The sequence below is a fragment of the Castor canadensis genome, chromosome 14 (assembly GCF_047511655.1).
Source record: "Castor canadensis chromosome 14, mCasCan1.hap1v2, whole genome shotgun sequence".
NCBI lineage: Eukaryota > Metazoa > Chordata > Mammalia > Rodentia > Castoridae > Castor > Castor canadensis.
This window is the reverse complement of record NC_133399.1, coordinates 27,340,899-27,365,687: the sequence shown is the minus strand read 5'-3', so window position 1 is coordinate 27,365,687 and position 24,789 is coordinate 27,340,899. Positions and strand designations below refer to the sequence as shown.

General features: G+C 36.9%; 1 protein-coding gene and 1 pseudogene across 1 annotated transcript; both read left to right on the top strand.

Annotated features, from left to right (window-relative positions):
• The first annotated feature begins 5,324 nt into the window (after positions 1–5,324).
• Positions 5,325–10,775, top strand: LOC141416197 (olfactory receptor 7E178-like; annotated as a pseudogene).
• Positions 10,776–17,701: 6,926 nt separating this feature from the next.
• On the top strand, positions 17,702–18,682 carry LOC141416196 (olfactory receptor 7E178-like). The gene has a single exon (XM_074053283.1). The coding sequence runs from the start codon at positions 17,702–17,704 to the stop codon at positions 18,680–18,682; it is 981 nt and encodes a 326-aa protein (XP_073909384.1).
• The last annotated feature ends 6,107 nt before the right edge of the window (positions 18,683–24,789 follow it).

Here is a 24,789-nt window from a genome sequence, read left to right as displayed (position 1 = left end):
CTTTTCTCCATCATATGTTTTTGGCATCTTTGTCAAAAATAAGGTGGACATAGGTGTGTGGATTCATATCCAGGTCCTCTATTCTGTTCCACTGGTCTTCATGTCTGTTTTTGTGCCCATACCATGCTGTTCTTATTGTTATGGCTCTGTAGGATAGTTTCAAGTTGGGTATTGTGATACCTCCAGCATTGCTGTTTTTGCTCAGTAGTACCTCAGCTACTCCCAGTCTTTTGTGCTTTCAATGAATTTTAAGATGGATTTTTCAATCTCTGTGATGAATGTCATTGGGATTTTGATGGGAATTACATTGAACATGTAGATTGCTTTTAGTTGTATAGCCATTTTTACTATATTGATTCTGCCAACCCATGAGCATGGGAGATCTTTCCATCTTCTTTGATTTCTTTCTTCAGTGGCTTGTAGTTTTCCTTGTAGAGTTCATTCACATCCTTTTTAAGTTTATTCCAAGGTATTTGATTTTTTGAGGTTATTACAAATGGAATTGTTTTCCTACATTCTTTCTTAATCTGCTCATTGTTATTGTTTAGAAAGGCTATTGATTTTTGTAAGTTGATTTTTTATCCTGCTACTTGGCTAAAGATGTTTATGGTGTCTAGAAGTTTTTAGGTGGAGTTTTTCAGGTCCTTAAGGAAGAAGATCACGTCACTGCAAATAGTAGTAGTTTGACTACTTCTTTACCTATTTGTATTCCTTTTATTTCTTCTTCTTACCTTATTGCTCTGGCTAAGAATTCCAGGACTGTGTTGAATAGGAGTGGGGATAATGGGAACCCTTGTCTCATTCCTGATGTTAGGGGAAATGCTTTCAGTTTTTCCCCATTAAGTTTGATGTTTGCTATAGGTTTGTCATATGCACCCATTTTAATGTTGAGATGCATTCCTTCTATTCCTGATTACCTCAGAGCTTTTATCATGAAATGGTGTTGAATCTTATTGGAAGCTTTTTCTGCATCTGTTCAAATGATCAAGTGGTTTTTGTCTTTGCTTCTATTAATATGCTGTGTTACATTTATTAATTTGTGTATGTTGAGCAATCCCTGCTTCCCTGAAATGAAGCCAACTTGGTCATGGTGTGTGATCTTTCATATATGTTGTTGAATTTGGTTTGCCATTATTTTATTGAGGATTTTTACATCGATGTTCATTAAGGAGATTGGCTTGCAGTTCTCCTTTTGGATGTGTTCTTGTCCAGTTTTGGGATGAGTGTAATACTGGCTTCATAAAATTAGTTAGGCTGTGATCCTTCCCTTTCTATTTTGTGGAAAAGTTTAAGGAGAGTTTGTATTAGTTTTTCTTTAAAGATCTGATAGAATTCATCAGAGAATCTATCAGTTCTTGGATTCTTTATTGCTGCTTCAATTTCATTGCATGTTATAGATCTATTTAGGTGATTAATATCATCTTGGTTCAGTTTCGGATGGTCATAACTGTTTAGAAACTTATGCACTTCTTCTAGATTTTCCAATTTATTGGAATGTAGTTTCTCAAAGTAGTTCCCTGATGATTCCCTGGGCCCTTGGTGTTTGTTGTTATCTCCTCTTTTTCATTTCTGATTTTACTAATTTGGATCTTTTCCCTCCTCATTTTAGTCAGATATGCCAGGGGCTTTTCAATCTTATTTTTTTTGTTGTTTTGTTAATTTTTTGTATGGTCTTTTTTTGTCTCTATTTCATTGATTTTGGCCCTTATTTTTATTATTTATCTCCTTCTTGTTTTAGGATTAGCTTGTTCTTGTATTTCTAGGAGTTTGAGATGTAGCATTAGGTCATTTATTTGATATCTTTCTGTGTTTTTAATAAATGGCTATAAATTTCCTCTTAGGACTGCCTTTGCTGTGTCCCACAGGTTTTTGATAGGTTGTGTTTTCATTTTTATCAAATTCCAGAAAAATTTTTATTTCCTTTCTTATTTCATCAATGACCCACTGATCACTGAGCAATTTGTTGTTCAACCTACAATTGTTTGCATGTTTTCTGCTGTTGCTTTTGTTGTAGAGTTCTACTTTTATTGCAAATATGCAGGGGGTTGTTTCAATTTTCTAATATGTGCTGTCTTGCTTTGTGCCTTAAGAAATGGTCTATTTTGGAGAATGTTCCATGGGCTACTGAGAAGAATGTATATTGTGCTGTTGCAAGATGGAATACTCTGTAGACATCAGCTAGGTCCATTTGATCTATTGTGTCATTTAGGTCTAGGATTTGTTTGTTGATTTTTTTTTTATTGGGATGACCTATCTATCAGTGATTGGGGGATAGTAAAGTCTCCCACTACCACTGTGTTGGAATCTATATGTGCTTTGAAGTCCTTTAGTATATGTTTGATGAAATTTTGTGCACTGATATTAGGCATATATAAGTTGATAATTGTTATTTCTTCTTCATGTTTTTCTCCTTTTATTAGTATGAAATGACCTTCTTTGTCTCATTTGACCAATGTAAGTTTAAAGTCTACATTGTCTGATATAAGTATTGCTACTCCTGCCTGTTTTGTGGGCCATTAGCATGTTAATTCTCTTCCAGCCTTTCACCCTAAGCCAGTGTTTATTTCTGTCAATAAGGTGGGTCTCTTGTAAACAACAGATTGTCAGGTCTTTCTTTTTAATCCAGTTGGCCAAACAGTGTCTTTTGATAGGGGAGTTGAATCGATTGACATTCAATGCTAATATTGATAGGTATGTAGTGATTCCTGCTATTTAGTGTTTTTGTCATTGAAGGATGTAAGTGTATGCAGCCGAATCAATGCTACTATCTGATTACTTGTCTTCTCTTCTGTGGTTTAGTACTTCCCATTCTCTCGTGGTTTTGTTTCCCTTCATCTTCTGTTTGCAGAATCTTCTGTAGTGGTGGCTCTTGGATATATAGTTTGAGTTTCTATTTATTGTGGAAGACTTTTATTTCTCCATCAATTTTGAATTATAGTTTTGCTGAGTAGAGTATCCTAGTACTGAAATTGTTTTCATTCAGTGGTCAAAATACCTCACTCTGTGCCCTTCTTGCTTTTCTAGTTTCTATTGAGAAATTTGCTGTTATTTTTATGGGTTCACCTTTAGATGTTATTTCTTTTTTCTCTCTCATAGCCTTCAATATTTTTCTCTGTTCTCTTTGCTAGTTGTTTTAGTGGCAACATGTCATGGAGAGGTTCTATTTTGGCCATGTTTGTCTGGTGTCTTGGAGGCCTCCTGTACCTGAATGGGTAACACTTTCTTGAGATTTGGGGACATATCTACTTTTATTTTTTTGAACATATTACATATTCTTTGGCTTGCACCTCTTCTCCTTCTTCAATGATTCTCAAGTTTGGTCTTTTGATGGAGTCACTGAGTTCTTGCATATTCCTTTCACAGTTCTTCAGTTATTTGACTTAAGTTTCTTCTGCTTTTTCTTTAATATCTATTTTATCTTCAAGCCTCGAGAGTCTGTCTTCCACTTGTTCTAGTCTGATCAAGTGCCATTCCACTATATTGTTTATTTGATTACAAGGACTTTTTATTTCCAGGATTCTGTTTGATTCTTTTTCTGAGGTTTTTCACATTTTTATTCAATTCCTCTTTCATATTTGTGTTGTCTTCTTTATTTCACATCTCTTTTTTTATAGTATCCTTTTTTTCACTTTGGTGTTCATTGAAGTCCTCTCTGAGTTCATTTAGTTGTTTCTGTGTCTTTCATTTCTGTGTCTTGATATTGCTTGAGTGCATCTTCTACTTTCTGGTTGGCCATGTCTTGTAGCTTCTCTGTGAGTTTCTCTGTGATCTTGTCCATGATTTCCTGTTTGAGAGATTTTTTTGTGGGCATGACTGAGCTCATTAGTGATATTTATCATTGTTCTGTTGGGGTCAGGAACTGGGTATTCATTTTCTTCATTTCCCACTAAATGCCTTATTGATTTGTTCTTTTAAGGAGTACAGTTTCCTTGCCTTCTTCTTCTCCCCATGCTTCTAAGAAAGAAAGAAAGAAAGAAAGAAAGAAAGAAAGAAAGAAAGAAAGAAAGAAAGAAAGAAAGAAAGAAAGAAAGAAAGATGACCAGAGGGGTTTTTCCCAGGCAGGCATGCCCTATTGGCTGTGCCATGATGGGATTTTCCTGGCTGTTAGATACAATTGAAAGCTGTTTTAAGGGTCAGTCCTTGAATTTTCTGTGCACCTAATATGTTGGCAATTATTAAGTTGGCTGAAAATAATCATAATTACCTAACTGTAGCCCTTACAACTCAAAGTGGTTTCTGAAATCATGGAGCTCAGGAATTCTGATTCCCTATCCTGTGCACCATCTTGAATCTCCCCTGGAAGATTTTTTAATAGATGTGTATTTCCATTTAGGAGGATGAAAACTATCTAGTGATGGGTGAGATTGATGGTTACACAGCAATGTAAATGTAACTGATGCCACTGAACTGTGCGCACAAAAATAGTGAAATAGAATTTTACATGTATTTTACTGTAATAAGAAATTGACATAAAGTGCACATAGATCTTTAAAACTATAAACCAGCTCCAGAAAGACTAGCACAACAGGTTCTCTCTTATAGATAGAACAGAACTTAAACACTGAGGACTAGAATGGATGCTGGTGGGATGAATAGATGAAGATTGTCTGGATTTGATAAATATGCACTGTTTCTACATATGGAAATATCACATTGAACCCCAATAATATACACAGTTGATATGTATTAACAAGAAAAGATAGGAAAGAGGTGAATAATACACAAAAACAACCTGCTGAGTAAAGAAGAGACCATAATCTATGGGACCTTCTTCTTCTTCTTCTTCTTCTTCTTCTTCTTCTTCTTCTTCTTCTTCTTCTTCTTCTTCTTCTTCTTCTTCTTCTTCTTTCTTCTTCTTCTTCTTCTTCTTCTTCTTTCTTCTTCTTCTTCTTCTTCTTCTTCTTTTCTTCTTCTTCTTTCTTCTTCTTTCTTCTTCTTTCTTCTTTCTTCTTCTTCTTCTTCTTTCTTCTTTCTTCTTCTTCTTTCTTCTTCTTTCTTCTTCTTCTTCTTCTTCTTATTATTATTATTATTATTAATAAACAGGGATACCTCAGAGATTTGGATAACATAATCCAATTTAGCTAATTATGAGTGCTGTGTACAGAGCCACCAAGGTCATAATCGTCCATAATAATCCTGTGCCTCCAAACATGACCTTGCTTGCTCCACTCTAGTTGAAACTGTAGCTGTATCTGCTCTTCCAACATTTCTCTGCATCAGGAAGCTCCTTTCTCACATTGAATCCCTGTCAACCATGAGAAAAGAGGCTGAAGCTTAATTACAGACTTGGAAGAGGAGAGACATTGGATCTTGGACTCTTGGCTATGGCCCAGCAGAGTCGCAGCATTGCTCAGTAAGTGTTGAAGGAGATGATGGATAGAGGAAGAACTATCAGAACCATTGATTCTTCATCATGAGGAAGAACATGAGCATTTGGCTAGCAAAGGGAGAGTGTATCAATGCAAAGTTTCAACTATGGAGACTTACATTTATGTTCTTAGCTGTGGTGTGGGTTCATCATTCAAAGTTTGGTTTTGCTCCAACATTGGTTTGATTTCCCGTAGTTATTTCTTCCATGATGTTCTCCCAAACTGTCCATAAGTACTCAAAAACATTGAAGAAGGTGATAATAAGTATATGGAGGATGATGAATATAACCATAACATCACAAATTGATGTTATGCACTGAGGGGGGGTTTTCATCATAGTTCATTTCAGATGCCTAGTTTTTCTTGTTATTCTAGTCCATAAAATTATAATTTTACATGAAAAGACATTTTTAATTTATTTTAGGTGTTTCAGTTTGCAAAAAGTGAGCTGTGTTTTAATTAAACTACCTTATTGCAGACAGAAGGCAATTTAATATGAAAAATACTAACAAGCTGTTCACATGATAGTGACTTTCCTGTCCCTACAGAAAGAGGGAACTTTCTCACTATGCTCTTCTTCTTGGGGGTTCCTGATAGATTACAAGGAAGAACATGAGGTGCCATATGCTGCATCTACTTTAGGAAGAATGCTGAAATCACAGGCAAAGCTGACAGGAAGAATGAGCCCACAATAATTCAGCACAGATTTCTGTCTTGTTCCCAATTCAGGATATCTTTGCAGCTAGCTGTCCACATCCTCCTCATTCTTTTAATGTGTTCAATTGATCTCAAAATAAGACATATGGTCAGGTATTTATTTCATTCTTACTCAAAAATGGACACCATTTAAAATGTTAATCAGATATATGTATTGTTAACACCTTTGTGCATCTGCTTTATTGTTCTCATAGTTGGAAAACAATGAAAAATGTAGTACATCAGGCCCAGAGACTGAAGATTTATTTTGTCAGTTCTCTTAGCACCTATCCTCATTTTCATAGCATGGGGTGGATTGTTAGTATCTCTGAGATGCACCATTGTAATCTGTGGGTTTCTAATTGATAGAATATCATGAATAAGACAAACAGATTATGGATGTAATATATAGAGTTAATGTCTGTTGTATGTATAAAACAGGTACAAAATAAAACCTAGTAATTATTATTTATATTAAGTAGGTTAAACAATATGATTCAAAAGATATCTCTTGATTTAAGGTGGCTTTTTTCCTACTTCTATAATAGGACATTTTAGCTTCATCCTTACATACGCATATGCTCTCTTTGGGGAGAGGACTAACTAATATTATTGAGTTGGTGATTCCCCAGAGTCTATTCCTTATTTTGCACTGACAGGACATGAAAAATAAAAAATCTCTCTTACATGTTGAAGAGGCCCTTTCTTTATTCAAAATTCTTTGACATCATCAGTGTAGCTTCAAAATACCTGGTAATTTTTTGTCTGATTTTCATCTATTTCAGGGATATTCATTAGCACCACAAACAAGATAAAAAAACTTTTCTTTGTTTCTATGTCATAGACACATGAGTCCTATCATCCATTTAATGACAGCCACAAAATTATTGTTTTAAATAACATACCAAAGATTTTCATGGAACCAAAATCCAAAAAAGAAGAACGTAGATAAGAAAGCAGGTAAAATTTCTGGCTTAAATTGAGTCTGATTTTACAGTTTCACATAATTCCAGGCCCCAGTGCTGTGTAACAATTATAATCACCAATAACTATTTCCATATTATTGAGTTCTGGGATTTTTTTTAAATAAGCACCATGACCAATTATTTTTAGTTTCCACATTCACCTTTGGGCCATCTTTGTTGTGGATATGGGTGTTATCCTCTCTATAAGTAAGGATTACAAACTCAGAGAAGTATAGAGATTTATAGACATTATGCAATAATGACTGGGGATTCAATGTTAGTTGCCTAATTCCCATCCCAGGGCACAGTCTCTTCTATTGGAGCCTAGTAGAAACATTACTCCCCAAAAGAGGTGACTGTTCGGCCTTTTGTCATGGGAGGATTATTATTAGATAACTATAAATTTGCTTTGTTGAGAGCTTTTGGATAAAAGGGGAGCAGGGTGATAAAGAGATAAAATAGAGAGGGTTAATTTGATTAAAATATGCTATATAAATGTGAGATACCAAGCAAACCCTCCTTGAATAGTCAATATACACTTAAAAATGGAGGACAGGAATGTAAAACAGATCCTGTCCAGAGATGGGTACCAATGAGAGTGAGGTAAATAGAGATGATGAAGGAGAACAAATGTGTTTGATGTACTTTGTATTCTTGTATGAAAGTAGAACAATGAAACTTGGTGAAATTATTCTAAGAAGGGGTCAGAGGATGAAGAACAATGGACATATTTAAATGTCACAATGAAACCTCTGTGCAACTAATACATGCTAGTAAAAAGAACAGAGGATATATTGATAATGAGTGCTATTTATTGGGACAACAAATGTAGTTGATTATTAGTAAAATTAAAGATGCATCATTTATTTGAAGTTGAAGAACTGAAAACAGTACATGGAAATTTTCACTAGTGTCATTTACAGAGAGGCACAAACATTTTGAAAGGGTTATCCTCTAAATACACTGACAAAGTTTACCCTCCTTCAGGTCATTTTTTGTATCAGTTAAAGCATTGGAAGTTCACATGCATACTTCAGAGAGAGACTTAAAATCACATGTCAATATAAGCTAGTATATCTCAGAGAAAATAGCGTTATGAAATATACTGCTTACAGAAACAATGGCGTTTTAGGTAAGTTTTAAGAAAAATTATGATACCCATATAAATCAACTCTGACATGGAAATACTGACTGGAAAAGCCACCCAAAAATTCATGACAACTTGCCCTTGAGAGACAGGTGTGCAGGAGAGTTGGATCACACAGAGAGACTCCAAACTCAAATATCAAGGGTTATAACCCCAATGTCTATGAAATAGTAGTTCTGAAGAAGACATGACTAAATTTTCATATTTTTATATGAGGAGTGATTATTAATATTTTTCATATTACTATTGTCAGTAATACTAACAAAACATTTTCTAAATGATATATTCTAAGGCAGTGATTCTAACACTGGAATAAAAAGTTCCACCAAGACCTTTGTGTGCAGATACTCTGATTAAACTGCTTTGGGTGAAGCCAAAGTATCTATATTTATTAAAATATCACAGGTATGTACATCAGTAAATTAGACTGAGAACCACAAATCTGCACGATTTTAAATAGTTTTCTGACATAATCATATGAGATCATTATTATTCCCATTTTAAAGATGAGGAAAATGCCAATATGTATTTACATTTTTCCTGCTATTTCCTCTCTTGAATTTTTGCTCCAAGTCATAGTGTGAGTGAACGACATAATCAACCCAAGTTGTCCTTGTATTGCTGAAGCAAGGGAATGGCAATCCAGGTGTCAAGCACCTAGCAAGCATGAGGCCCTGAGTTCAAATCCAGTACCACCAAGAAAGAGGTTCCAATCTTCCAAGATATGTTTAGATTTTGTGACCTGTTCTTGATGCCAGATCTTTGAAAGAAAATTAAAAGTGTTTGATTTTTAAAAGCAATGAAACAATATTAGCAAGTTGTTGCAGAATCAAGAGGAAGAAAAAGAAAGAGGTGTCTTCACATGAGATAGTACATGGTTGAAAAACAACTTTATAAATTTTTTTAAACCCAAATAGTTTCTTAACACTTCCTTATTCTTTAACTGTTCATGGCACTGGGTATACTAATGACACAATTGTGGCTAGTGATGTCATAGAACAAGTACACTTAACCAAACCACCTTTATTAACATTTGAAGTTCACCAAAACCATGGTGTTCTTCATTAAATAAGTTTTCAGAATGGGCCTTTATACCCACAAAGAAGATGACTAGAAAGTGTAAAAAGAAATAAAATCTCCTGGGGGAGATTTGTGTCTAACAATCTTTTTGGATATTGAGCCCTGAAATTTCATTTAGTGTTCAAATAATGAAATCCTACCTCTGGTGTACTATATATAAATATTTTAATGAGGGAAATTGTTCCAATATCTTAGAATAAAGTAAGGTATTTTTGACTGCTTCTTAATTCTCTTTCATGACAATAATTTTTCTCTTAAATGGGATAGGTTTTTAATTCTCTACTGTTCTCAGAATAGGTGATATTTTATTGTGATTATGGATCTACTATATGTGATTATCTTTGTCTTCTAATATTGCTTAGTTGAGTGTCTCTCAAGGGACTTTGTGCAAGTTGAGAATAATATAGAAATAAACAAAGATTTCTAGAAAGAAAGACTTTGTCACAAAGTATTATTGAAGGTGGATGGAAATCAAGTGAGAATACTTGTGAATGCTTGAATTCAAAATAAATACAAGACTGGAAGTGTGCATTTTGCTTCCTTATATAATCCATTTTGTTTTTAAAAGGTGTGCAAGCAACATAGAAGCCCAAAATCTAACACGTGTCTCAGAATTCCATCTGCTGTTACTGTCAGAAAAGACAAATCTGCAGACAAATCTGGCATCTGGTGGCCAGGATGATGAGCAGTTTCCCAAGCACTGTGACCAGGTACATGCCCTGGTGACCATCCTGGCCACCATCTCTGACTCCCACCTCCACACCCCCATGTACTTCTTCCTCTCCAACCTGTCCTTGGCTAACATCTGTTTCCTCTACACCACAGTCCCAAACATGATTGTGGACATCCAAACTCACAGCAGAGTCAACTCTTATGTGGGATGCCTGACACAGATGTCACTTTTTCTCATTTTTGGATGTATGGATGACATGCTTCTGACTGTGATGGCCCATGACAGGTTTGTGGCCATCTGTCACCCCCTGCATTACTCAGTCATCATGAACCCTCACCTCTGTGTCTTCTTAGTGTTGATGTCTTTTTTAGTTAGCATTTTGGACTCACTGCTGCATAATTTGATTCCCTTAAAATTTCCCTACTTCAAGGATGTGGAAATTTCCAATTTCTTCTGTGACCCTTCTCAAGTCCTTAATCTTACCTGTTCTGGTGCCTTTATGAACAATATAGTCATGTGCTTTCCAACTGTCTTTTTGGATTTCTCCCTATCACTGGAATCTTTTTTTCTTACTATAAGTTTCTTCTGTTCTGAGAATCCCATCATCAGATGGGAAGTACAGAGCCTTTTCCACCTGTGGGTCTCACCTGCCTGTTGTTTGCTTGTTTTATGGAACAGGCTTTGGAGTGTATCTCAGTTCTGCTGTTTCACAGTCTCCCAAAAATGGAGCGCTGGCCTCAGTAGTGTACACAGTGATCACCCCAATGCTGAATCCTTTCATCTACAGCCTGAAGAACAGGGACATAAAAAACACTGTGAGGAGACTCTACAGGAGAACAGTGTAATCTCATGACCTATGGCATCCATTTGCAATGTACTTTGGACAATAAAGCAAAAGTGAACCGCTAGACATCTATACCATGCCTCCTCCTTCACAACAGTTCTGTAGTTTGTAGAATGCAATTACTTATAATGTTTAAAAGCAGAATAAAGATGTAGTGAGTAATGAAAAGATTTTAAATGGGTACATATTTTCTGTGTGGGAAAATGATAGATTTCTGATGATGGGTGACATGATTGCACAACAATATGAATATCACTGATGTCACTGAACTGTGCACAGAAAATGATAAAAACAGTACATTTATGTATATATTTTCTATAATATGTAATAGATATAAAAATCAGGTGGATCAGGTGCTCAGAAAGAGTGGTATCACAGGTTCTCTATCATATGCAGAAATTAAACAGAGTTGACCTCAAAGAATATAAATTACTGGGAACTGAAAGGGTGCTTCATAGGTACAAGAATAGCAGAAGGTTGGTTGGATAAATATCAGTGCATGCTGAATGCATGTATAGAAATAGCACACTGAATCCCATGCATATGAGCAATTGAAATGTGTCAATAAGTACAAACGTGAAAGGGGTGAATAATACACACACTTCCTGTTGAAGTTTCTTTTCTTCCTCCAGTTCCTATATTAAACAGGAAGTCCATAGAGAGTCAGATAACATGGACCAATTTAGCTAATTATGAGCTCTGTGCACAGATCCACCAAGGTCATAAAACAGTCAACAATCAGCCTCTGCCTCCAGACCTGCATCCTGATTGTTTTGGTACAGTTGACTCTGTAGCTGTGTCTGTTCCTCCCATGTTTTTCTGTATCAGCAATCTCCTATCTCACACTGAAATCATATCCATCCTGAGAACAAAGCTTGAGGAGAAATTACAGACTTGGCAGAGGAGACATTGGATCCTTGACTCTTGGCTATGACCCAGCAGAGTCGCAGCATTGTCCAGTAAGTGCTGAGGGAGAGGATGAACAGAGGAAGGACCATCAGAGCCATTGCTTTCTCACCATGAGGAAAAACATGAGCATTTGGTTTGCAGGGTATGCCAATGCAGTTTCAACTATGGAGACTTAACTTTGTGTTCTCAGCTGTGTATGAGGTCCTAGGACTCATTCAAAGTTTGGTTTTGTTCCAATACTAATTTGATTTCATATAGACATTTCTTCCATGATGGGATAGTATAGGTTCCCCAAAACGATCCATAAGCACTCAAAAATTTTAAGAAGAAAATATTAAGTATATGGAGGAGGATGACTATAGCCATAAAATTTAGAAATGTCATTGGGAGCTTCTTGATAAGTAGGCACCGAGTTATTTTTTCTATGTAGTTTTTCATTTCATGTGGCTAGCTTTTCTTGTTATTCCTGTAGACATAGTTATAATTTTGCATGAAAGGTCATTTTTAATTTATTTTAGGTGTTTTAGGTAGAAAAGAGTGAGCAGTGTTTTAATTAGTCTGTCTTATTACAGTCAGAAGTCATCTTGCTACAGAAAATCCTAGGCAGGTTGCCACTTGAAAATGACTTCCCTATGACTGCAGGAAGAGAGGCCTTGCTCACTGTGCTCTTCTTCTTGGGGGTTCCTTTTAGATCACAGGGCAGAATGCAAGGTGCCATCTGCTGCATCTAATGTAGGAAAAAATGACTGAAATCACAAGCAAAGCTAACAGTAATTCAGCACAGATTTCTGTCTTGTTCCCAGTCCAAGACATCTTTGCACGTGTCTGTATCTTCCTCATTCTTTAATCTACTCACTGGATCTCAAAATGAGGCATATGGTCAGACATTCATTTCATTCCTACTCTAAAGTAAACACAGCTTAAAAGTGTGTCTTAGACATGTGTATTTTAATAATATCTCTATACATCTGCTTGAATATTCCTCATAGCTGGAAAACAATGAAAAGTGTAGTACATCAGGCCCAGAGACTGAAATTTTATTTGGTCAATTCTCTTGACATCTATGTTCATTTCCATAGCATGGGGTGGATTGTTAATATCTCTGAGACTCACCATTGTAATCTGTGGGTTTCTAATTTTGGAAATATCAGGACTACTCAGCCTGGAGTTAATGTGTGTTATATGTGAAATTTAAGACAAAGTAAAACTTTGATATTGCTTATATTGAGAGGACTAATTTTAATATCATTCATTAAAATATCTTTTGATCCGAAGTAACCTTTTTCCTTCTTCTGTAACAGGACATTTTGGTTTTTTTCCTTACATGTGCATATGCCCTGTTTTGGGAGAGGAGTAAATAATGTTCTTGAATTGGTGATTCCCCAGAGTCTACACCTTATTTTGCACAGACAGGACATGAAAAATACAAATATCTCTTACATTTTGAAGAGACCCTTTCTTTACTCAAAATTCTTGGCCATCATCAGTGTGACTTCAACACACCTGGTGCTTTTTGATTTGGATTTTCATCTATTACAGGAATATCCATTAGCACTGCAGACGAGATAAAGAGATTCTTCTTTGTTGCAATGTCATGAACACATGGATCCTATCATCCATTTAATCACATCTACATATTCATTCTTTTTTTTAAAAAAAGGAAGAATGAAGAGAAGGGAGCAGGTAAAACTTGTGGCTTGGGTTGAGCCCCATGTTATAGTGTCACATAGTTCCAGGCTCTGGTGCTTTATAACAATTATAATCATCAGTAACTCACTATTTCCACACTATTGAATTCTGAAGTTGTCTTTTAAATAACCACCATGATCAAATATTTTTAGGTTCCAAATTCACCTTTGTGCCATCTTATGTTGTGAATATGGGTGTTATCCTCCCTCTAAGTTAGGACTAGAAGCTCAGAGAAGTGAAGTGGTTTATACACATGCATGTAGGAGCAGAGCAGTGACTGGGGATCCAGCGCTGATTTCTTCATTCCTGTTAGAGGGCACTGCCTCCTCTATTGGAGCCAATCGGAGTATTGCTCTCCAAAGGAGATGAACTTTTGACCTTTTAACATTGAATACTAATAATAGATAAACCACAAGGTTACATTGTTGAAAGTTGTTGAATAAAAAGGAAGCAGGTGATACAGAAAGAGTAAGTAATAGAAAGGATTACTCTGATTAAAGTACAAAATATACATGGATGTAATTCCAAGGTGAAAACCCCTTGACCAATTAATATAAACTTAAAAACTGGAAGACAGGAAGGTAAATCAGGTCCTGTCAAAAGGTAGGTACCAGTGAGAAGAGAGAGTAATTAGAGGTAAAACACAGCAAATGTGGTCAATGTACTTTGTATAAGTGCATGAAAATAGAACGATGATGAAATTATTCTAAGAAGGGACCAAGAGGATGCGGGACATGGAGAGGGTGAAACTAATTAAGATACATTGTAATCATGTATTTAATATCACAATAAAACCCCCTGTACAACTAATACATGCTAATAAAAAAAAGAATAGGAAATATATTGGTAATGAGGGCCCACAGAAGCCATTGGCATTTTCAGGTAAATTTTAAGAAAAATTATGATATCTACATAAATCACAGATGACATGGAAATACTGACTGGAAAATGGACCCAACTAATTTATGACAACTTGCTTTTGGGGGACAGTGTTCAGGAGGATGGAATCAGACAGAAAGACTCAGAACTCAAATTTCATAGGTGATACTTCCAATATCTATGAAGTACTAGTTCTGAAGAAAACTTAATTAAATATTCATATTTTTATAAAGGAATGGTTAGTATTTATAGTACTAAGCAATATGATGAAGCATCTTCTAAATGCCATGATATATTCTAAAGCAGTGGTTCTCAAAACTAAGAGAAAAAGGAACACCAGACCTTCATATGCAGGTACTCTGATTAGATTCCTCTGGGGAAAGTCAAGGTATCTGTATTTATTAAAATACCAGAGGTAGTATATTGATAAATGAAGCTGAGAATCTCAAGTCTACACAATCTCAAACATTTTAAATAGTTTTCTGACAAAAATCATGTTATATCGTAATTATTTCCACTTTTTACAAGAGGAAAATACCATTATGTATTTACATTTTTTCTGTTATTTTCTCTTGTATTTTTACTGCCAAATAAGAGTATGAGCTAACAAAATAATGAACCCAAGTTTCCTTTAGCTGAAGTAAGGGAGTTATAATCCATGAGTCAGGCAAGATCAACGTGAAAATCCAGTAACTATGCATAAGGTTCCAACCTTCCTTCTTGGCCTCAGTCATAGCTGATCTAGCAAACATGAGGCTCCGAGTTCAAACTCCAGTACCACTAAGCAAAAGAGGTCCCACTCTTCCAAGCCACATTTAGACTTTGGGACCTATCCTTGCTACCAAATATTTAAAAGAAAATTAAAGGCATATGATTTTTAAAGCAATGAAGCAGTATTAGCAAGACATTGCAGACCCAAGAGGAAGACAGAACAAAGAGTTGTCTTCATATGAGAAAGTAAGTGGTTGGAAAACAATTTTCAAAATTAAAAACAATCCAAAGAGTTTCTTAACACTTTATAATTCTTTAAATGTTGCCAGTACTGTGTATACTAATGTCACAATTCTGACTGGTGAAGTCATATCATATGTGCATGTAACCAAAGCACCTTTATCAAAATTTGCAGTTCACTAAAACCATGGATATGTGTTATACATTAAATAAGTTTTAAAAGAAAAGAGAAATTGAATGGGCACTTATATTCGAAAAGGAAGATGAACAGAAAGTGTGAGAATTAGTAAAACCTCCTGGGAGGTATCTCTATCCAACAGTCTTTTCAGATATTGAGCCTTGAACTTTAATTTATTGTTTAAATCATGTAGTCCTAGCTCTAGTATGGCATTTGTAAATTTTTTATATTTATTTATTTTTAATTAGGATATATTTACTGTACAGGAGGAATTCAGAGTGACAACTCCAAATAAGCTTATAGTATACATTGGTTAGATTACCCCCACCATCTCTCCTACTTAATCTCCTCCTGCCCCACTTAAAGCAATAGCAAGGGGTTTCTTTGTTCTATTTCATAGAAGTATATGAAATCCATCAACCATATATCCTCACATTCATCTCCTTCATTCACCGTCTCCCCTCCCACAAGTACCAGCCACATACACTGTACCTATTTTACAGTCCTGTCTTTCATTATTAATATTTAAGTCAATGTTCAAAGGGGTTTCTCGTGTGTCCCTTCTATGAGTATACTTTATTTGATCCATTCAACCCCTTCCATTACTCTCCCTTACACCTTTACCTCCCACCCCCCATTTTTCAACAGTTTTCAATACATATCCTTATATCCTCTACCTTCAAAGATGTTATGTTTTACAATATTTTGATGCTCTGTCATTCTCTTTTCCTTTCCCTCCTTCCCAGGGTTCCACAGAGTAGTTCCACTGTTACAAAAATGTTCTACGGATGAGTTTGTATGTGATCATGTTTGGTTTTGTGTGTATGTTTATCTTTTGGATCTATCTTCCATGGATAGGAGAAAACATGCACTCTTTGTCTTTCTGAGCCTGACTTACTCCACTTAACATAATGTCCTTCAATTTACCGTCAAGCCACATGTTGTCATTATTCCTTATGGCTGAGTAATACTCCATTGTATATATGGATATATATATATATATATATATATATATATATATATATATATATATATATATCACATTTTCCTGACCCATTCATCAGTTATGGAGCACCTGTGTTGTTTCCATAGTTTGGCTATTGTGAATAGTGCTGTGATAAATATCAGTGTTCAGGTGTCTCTACTGTACCTGGTCTTATGTTCCTTGGGTAGATGCCCAGGAGCAGTATCACTGGATCTTATGGCAGTTCTAGCTTTAGCTTTTTGAGGCATAATGGTTGTACTAATTTGCATTCCCACCAACAATGTATAAGTGTTCCTATTTCACCAAATCCTCACCAGCATTTGTTGTATTTGCCCTTTTTTATTATTATTATTCATATGTGCATACAAGGCTTGGGTCATTTCTCCCCCCTGCCCCCACCCCCTCCCTTACCACCCACTCTGCCCCCTCCCTCTCCCCCCCACCCCCTCAATACCCAGCAGAAACTATTTTTGTATTTGCCCTTGAATATGGCCATTCTAACGGGAGGTAAGATGAAATCTTAGTGTACTTTTGATTTGCATCTCTTTCATAACCAGGGAAGTTGAACACTTTTTCATGTATTTACTGGCCATTTATACCTCTTACTTTGAGAATTCGCTGCTTAATTCATGTGCCTATTTCTTCAATGGGGTGTTGTTTCTTTTGGGGGTTGAGGTTTTTTTGAGTTCCCTGTAGATTCTGGATATTAGCCCCTTATCAGATGAGTAGCTGGAAGAGATTTTATCCCATTCAGTGGGCTGTCTCTTGAGTCCAGTGACTGTTTCTTTTGCTGTGCAGAAGCCTTTTAGTTTGATATAGTGCCATTGGTTCATTGTTTCTCTTAGATTCTGAGCTTTTTCAGTCCTGTTTAGGAAGTCATTGCCTATTCCTATCTGTTCCAGTGTATTTCCTACTACTTCCTGTAGTTGTTTCAAGGTTTCAGGTCTTATATTAAGGTGTTTGATAAACTTTGTAAATTTTTTAAGGAGGGGAATTTGTCCCAATATTTTAGAATAAACTTGGGGATTTTTATACTGCTTATTTCCTTTCATGACAATGATTTTTATTTCTTATTTTTCACTGTTCTTAAAAGAATAGATGATATTTTGCTGTTACCATGGACTTATATGTAGCTTTCTTGGGCTTCAAGTATTGTTCATTTGAGTGTCTCACAAGTGAGTGTATATGCAAGGGAAGAACAATATAGAAATAAATAATTAAAGATTTCTAAGAAGAAAGAACTTGTCACAACTGAGAAGTATTACTAAAGGTGAAGGGATATCAAGTAACAATACTTGTGAATGCTTGAATTCAAAATAAATACAGGGCTACAAGTATGCATTTTGTTTCCTTATATAAACCATTTTCTTTTAAAAGGTGTGCAAGCAACATAGAAGCCCAAAATCTAACACGTGTCTCAGAATTCCATCTCTTGTTACTGTCAGAGGAGTCAAACCTGCAGCTCATCCTCTTTGGCCTATTCCTGTCCATGTACCTGGTCACTGTGCTTGGGAACCTGCTCATCATCCTGGCCATCAGCTCTGACTCCCAACTCCACACCCCCATGTACTTCTTCCTCTCCAATCTATCTCTCACTGACATCTGTTTCATCTCCAGCATGGTCCCAAAAATGATTGTGAACATTCAAACTCACAGCACAGTCATCTCTTATGTGGGATGCCTGACACAGATGTCACTTTTTCTCATTTTTGGATGTATGGATGACATGCTTCTGACTGTGATGGCCTATGACAGGTTTGTGGCCATCTGTCACCCCCTGCATTACTCAGTCATCATGAACCCTCACCTCTGTGTCTTCTTAGTGTTGATGTCTTTTTTAGTTAGCATTTTGGACTCACTGCTGCATAATTTGATTCCCTTAAAATTTCCTTACTTCAAGGATGTGGAAATTTCCAATTTCTTCTGTGACCCTTCTCAGGTCCTTAATCTTATCTGTTCTGGTGCCTTTACGAATAATATACTCATGTGTTTTGTGGCTGTCTTCTTTGGATTTCTCCCTATCACTGGAATCTTTTTTTCTTACTATAAAATTGTTTCCTCTGTTCTGAGAATCCCATCATCAGATGGGAAGTACAAAGCCTTTTCCACCTGTGGGTCTCACCTGTCTGTTGTTTGCTTGTTTTATGGAACAGGCTTTGGAGTGTATCTCAGTTCTGCTGTTTCACAGTCTCCCAAAAATGGAGCACTGGCCTCAGTAGTGTACACAGTGATCACCCCTATGCTGAATCCTTTCATCTACAGCCTGAGGAACAGGGACATAAAAAACACTGTGAGGAGACTCTACAGAACAGTGTAATCTTATGACCTGTGGCATCCATTTGCAATGTATTTTGGATAATAAAGCAAAAGTGAACCTCTAGACATCTCCTCCTCCTTCACAACAGTTCTGTAGTTTGTAAAATGTAATTACTTACTGTTTTTATAACAAAATTAAGACAGTAAGGGTTGAGGTAGTAATGAGATTTTAAAATGAGTACATATTTTTTGTTTGGGAAGATGAAGGATTTCTGATGATGGATGACATTGATGTTTTCACAGCAATTGAATGTAATTGATGCTACCGAACTATGCACAGAAAATGGTTAAAATGTATATTATATGTATTTTGCTACAATATGCAGTGGACATAAAATTCAGATGGATCTTTGAAATAATATGCCAGGTCCAGTCAGACTAGTAATGTGTGTTCTCTCTCATGTGTAGAAAGTACACAGAGTTTACCTGAAAAATATTAGTCACTGTAGACTAGAGATGTGCTTGATAAGGTGCAAGAATATAAGAAGGTTGGTTTGACAGTGTTCAGTACATGCTGAATACATGTATAGAAATATCACACTGAATCCCATTCATAGCTATAAATGATATGTGTTAATAAGAAAAGACAGGCACTTGTGACTCATGCCCATAATCCTATCCTCTTTGGAGGCTGAGACTGTGAGGATTATAGCTTGAGGTCAGCCTGGGAAAAAAGTTCTCAAGGCCCCACCTCCAAAATAACCACAGTAAAATTGACTGGAAGTGTTCAAACAGTAGATTGCCTGTTTTGCAAGCGTGAAGCCTTGAATTAAAACCCCAGTCCCACCAAAATAAATAGATAGATGATAGATAGATAGACAGATAGATAAAGACACGAGAGATGTGAAAATTACACATAAGCTTCCTGCCAAGAGAAGAAACAGACCATAATTTGGAGGGGTTTCTCTTATTCATCTTTTACTTTCTATACTAAATAAAAAGTCCTTAGAGATTTAGATAACATGGACCAATTTGACTAATTATGATCTCTGAGCACAGAACTTCCAAGTTCTTAAAATGTTCAATAATCAGCCTGTTCCTCCAGAATTAAGAATGATTGATCCAGTCCAGCAGATACCATAACTGGGTCTACTCCTCCCATGTTAGTCTCCATCAGGAAGTTCTTATCTCATACTATATTCAAATAAATTTTGAGGCCAGAGCCTGAGCCTCGACTACAGATCTGTCAGTAGAGAGTAATTCAATTCTCCTCCTTTGATCATGACTCAGGAAGGAAGCAACACTACCCAATCAGTACTGAGGGAGATGATGGATGGGGAAAGATTACCAGAACCATCATTTTCCAACATAAGGACAAACCTAATGTTTCATCTTATGAGACTGGAGGATACCATTGCAAAGTTTCTTCTATGTAGACTGTGAAGTTTATGTTCTTGCCTGTGGCAGGGAGTTCTAGATCTCATTCAACGTTTTATTTTCCTATAACACTGGTTTTACTTCCCATAGACACTTCCCTCATGATATGCATTATAGAAAACAAACACACACAAGATGCAAAGACCACAGTCACCCATGGCCACAAGCAGTTCCCTTGGACATGTCCTAGTTCCTGCATGTACTTAACAATGATCCATTTAAGATAACTGAGACCATGGTGTGTGTCACGCTTTTCTACACATTGTGAATATTCATGGAACAAAATCCCAAAGCTGCATGAATATATAACCAACCCAGTCTGTTACAGAAAAACTCCAATACTGCCATTCCTAAGGACGAAACTTTCACTGAAGACAGAAGTGGAAGCAGGGCTGTAGATAAAACTACTGGCAGAGATGCAATTAGAACACTGCATTCCCTTAATGCTCAATTTATTTTTCACTTTTTTTTATTACTGTTGTGCTGGAGGTACATTGTGACATTTACAAAAGTTCTTACAATGTATCATAGTTCAATTTATCCTCTCCATCATTCTCCTTTATCTCCTCCTTTCCCCATTCCTGGAATAGTTTCAATATGTCTCATTTTCCCATTAACATGCATGGTACACAACATTGGCACCACTTTACCCTCCTACTCCCTATCCCCACCTCCCCCTCCCACTGGTACCAACCCCCCAGTATGCTCAATTTAAAAATGAGACATTGGCTGGTGGAATGGCTCAAGTGGTAGAGCATCTGCCTAGCAAATGTGAGGCCCTGAGTTCAAGCCCCAGTGCTACAAAAAAATAAAAATAAAATAAAAATGAGACATTGCAACAGAGTACACTAAATATAGTATCTGAGAGGTCATTGTCAAACTATACTACTATTAAAACATTAGCAAAAAGCTATGTTCCCACCAAGTTAATGTGTTCCTATAGTATGGCCAGAAGATGCACACACACACACACACACACACACACACACACACACACACATCAGTGGCTTTGAGATCTTCTTAAATGCCAGTTTCTGAGTTACACTTTCTATGTTGCTTGTTTTTGTAATGTGAGTACTTCTGTCATAAGTGCCCACATTATTGCTTTTTCAATGAAAGGAAGGAAATGGCAATTTCTTTGAAACTTGTCCTGGGTTTTCTAGATAGAAAAGAGTGAACCATGTTCTAATTAGTCTGTGTTATCACAGATTGACAGCATCTTGCCATAGAAAATCCTGGCAGGTTGTCCCTTTGACAACCCGAACAGCTATTTCACTTCCCTGACCTCCTGACAGAGACACTTTGCTAGCTGTGCGCTTCTTGGGAGTTCCTGGCAGATCTCAAAGCTGAACACAGGGCAGCACCTGCTGCATTTACTATAGAAATGACGGCTGAAATTGTGGGAGAGAAATCAGGCACAAGATAATTCATCAGAGATCTCTGTCTTGCTCCAAATTCGGAATGTTATCGCAGCTTTCTACTTCCTCCACATTGTTTTTATTTTCTCGCTTGATCTCAAAAGAAGACATGCAGCCATGTATCGATTTTATTCCTACTTTGGAAAGTAGTTTTAAAGTGTGTCTCAGGAGGATCCAAGATAGCAATGGAAACAGAGCCGCAGACCCGGTGAGCTGACCCAGAGATCCTGCGGAGAAGCTGGAGACACGCTTGACTGAGGTAAAACTCCAGGGACAGCCAAAAACCCGGCACTCTAAAGACTTAGATCGCGGAAGCCTTCACCACACCACGATCTAATATAAGAACAGCCCGCCTGCAAAATTTCCGCCCCGTAGGTCTGCAGAGCTGCTGCTCTATTCTGCTGGGCTCTCCGCCCCTGGAGTTGTGCCAGGCCACAGCCCTGTTCCAGACCCACACCACGCCAGAATACTTGCCCCATGGCCATGCCACTGGACACACGACCACCGGGATCCCCGCCACCAGTCTGCGCCGGACCCCAGCCTGGAGCTGGTCCCACAGCTCGCTAGGATACCCACTCCTCCCACCGAGCCCACTGCCCTTCAGGCCCTGCTGAGCCTCAGCCACTTGTGGGATGACCAGAATCCACCCCACCCATCAGGCCCTGCCTGGCTCCAGCTCCGTGTGGAATAACTGGACCCCTGCCCTGCTGGGACAGGCACCATCCTGGTGTGAGACAGCCGCACCCAGGAGCCTGCCAGGAACCCGCCCCTGTGTGGAGCTGGCCCCAACTCTACAGGCTTCCCAGATAACCGCTCCACCAGGCTCCTGCTCAGCCTCCACTAGAGGGCTCCAAGCGTGCCTAAGAGACACAGACTGGACTGGACACTAAAGAACTAAAAACAACTAAGTTTGCAATCCTGCTGTTCCAGAACTGGTGATTTTTTTCTCCCTTCTTTAAGGGCTCGCCAGCCTGGTTTGCTATTTGATCACCCACCATCTCTCCCATTTCTTTTTCCTTTATTTCTTTCCTTTTTTCCTCTTTTCTCCCTTCCTTTTATCTTCCCTTCTCTTTCTCTTTTTTAACCTTCTCTAACAATTTTGTTATTATTAATATTGTAACCCAGCTAATACCAAATTACACATAGTCCAGGGACAGAAACGGTACCTAGTGGAAATATGGGAAGAAGAAAAAGGGATGGAAACCATTATTCCCCAAAAAATAAAGTAGTATAATATTTAGAGCAAAATGTAGAAAATAGATACCCAGACCCAGACTCCAACAAAACAAAGATAAACTATACCAAGGACCCCAAGGAAGAACACAAGACCATCTTGAAAGAAGAAATCCTACAAGTAATTAATGAGAATTTCATAGAGATGCTATTAGACATGGTCAACCAAAATGGACAGGAGGCACTCAAGAAATTCCAAGATGACAAAACTCAAGAATATCAGAAAACACAGAAACAAATAAATGAAATTGTAGAAACCCTAAACAAACACCAAACTGAAACAAACATCACCATAGGCAGAGGGATAAATGAATTAAGGGCAAAAATTGACAATATTAAAGAAGAAGTAACCCATGATATGGAAAACCTCAAAAAAAAAGAATGAAACAGAAATACAAAATGGAAGGCCATTCCAGCAGAATAGAACAAACAGAAGACAGAATCTCAGAACTTGAAGATGAAATGGCAATTAAAGGAAAAACTGAAGAACTATTAATTAAACAGCTCAAGACCTGTGAAAAGAAAATGCAAGAACTCGCTGACTCCATCAAAAGACCAAACTTGAGAATCAAGGGCATTGAAGAAGGAGAAGAGGTGCAAGCAAAAGGAATGCATTATATATTCAACAAAATAATTACAGAAAATTTCCCAAATCTAGAGTAAATGATGCCCATTCAGGTACAAGAAGCCTCCAGAATACCAAACAGACCTGACCAAAATAGAGCTACCCCCATGAAATATTATCATTAAAACAACAAGTACAGAAACTAGAGAAAGAATATTGAAGGCTGTGAGAGAGAAAGAACAAATAACATACAAAGGTAAACCCATCAAAATCACAGCAGACCTCTCAACAGAAACATTAAAAGCAAGAAGAGCTTGGGGTGAGGTCTTCCAGCCACTGAATGAAAATAACTGCAACCCTAGGATACTCTACCCAGCAAAGCTATCATTCAATATAGATGGAACAATAAAAGTCTTCCATGATAAGCAGAAATTAAAACACACAGATAATGAAAGCCAACAAAATCATGAAAGGGGTGGCAATACCAAACCATAGGAGAAGAAAAGGCAAGAAAGTAAAGAATAACATTGTTTCACCTACACATCATCAAACTCTTAATCAACAAAGACAACTACATGACAGGGATCACCACGTACTTATCAATAATAATACTGAATGTTAATGGAATAAATTCCCCCATTAAAAGGCATTAACTGGCAAACTGGATTAAAAAGGAAGATCCAACAAAGTCTTTCCAAAAAAGACTGGAAGAAGATTTATCAAGCCAATAGTCCCTGAAAATAAACAGGAATAGCCATACTTATCTCGGGCAAAGTAGAATTAAAACCTACAATGATCAATGAGATAAAGAAGGACACTCCACACTAATAAAAGGGGAAATACACAAAAAGGAAATAACAATTATCAACCTATATGCACCCAACATCAATGCACCCAATTTCATCAAAAATACTCTGAAGGACTTAAAAATATATGTAAACTCCAACATAGTGATAGTGGGAGACCTTAATACTCTCCTATTGCCAATAGATAGGTCATCCAAACAAAAATCAATAAAGAAATTCTGAAACTAAACCACACCATGGATCAAATGGACCTAGCTGATGTCCACAGAATATTCTCAGCAGCGCATGGAACCTTCTCAAAAACTGATCATATCTTAGGGCACAAAGAAAGCCTCAGCAAATTAAGAAAATAGAAATAATCCCATACATTCTATCTGACCACAACGCATTAAAACTAGAAATCAACAACAAAAACAGCAGTAAAACACATGTAAAGGATTGGAAGCTGAACAACACATTGCCCAATGATGAATGGGTCATTGATGAAATAAAAGAGGAAATTAAAAGGTTCCTGGAAGTTAATGAAAATGAAAACACGATCTACCAGAACCTATGGGACACAGCAAAGGCAGTCCTGAGAGGAAAGTTTATAGCCATGAGTGCATATAATAAAAGGACAGAAAGATCTCAAATCAATGACCTAATACTGCAGCTCAAACTCCTAGAAGAACAAGCAAATCCCAAAACAAGCAGAAGGAAAGAAATAATT

Bases quoted from the DNA above. Each gene is read 5' to 3' on its own strand.
- LOC141416196 (XM_074053283.1), top strand. From the start codon at position 17,702: ATGCATTTTGTTTCCTTATATAAACCATTTTCTTTTAAAAGGTGTGCA.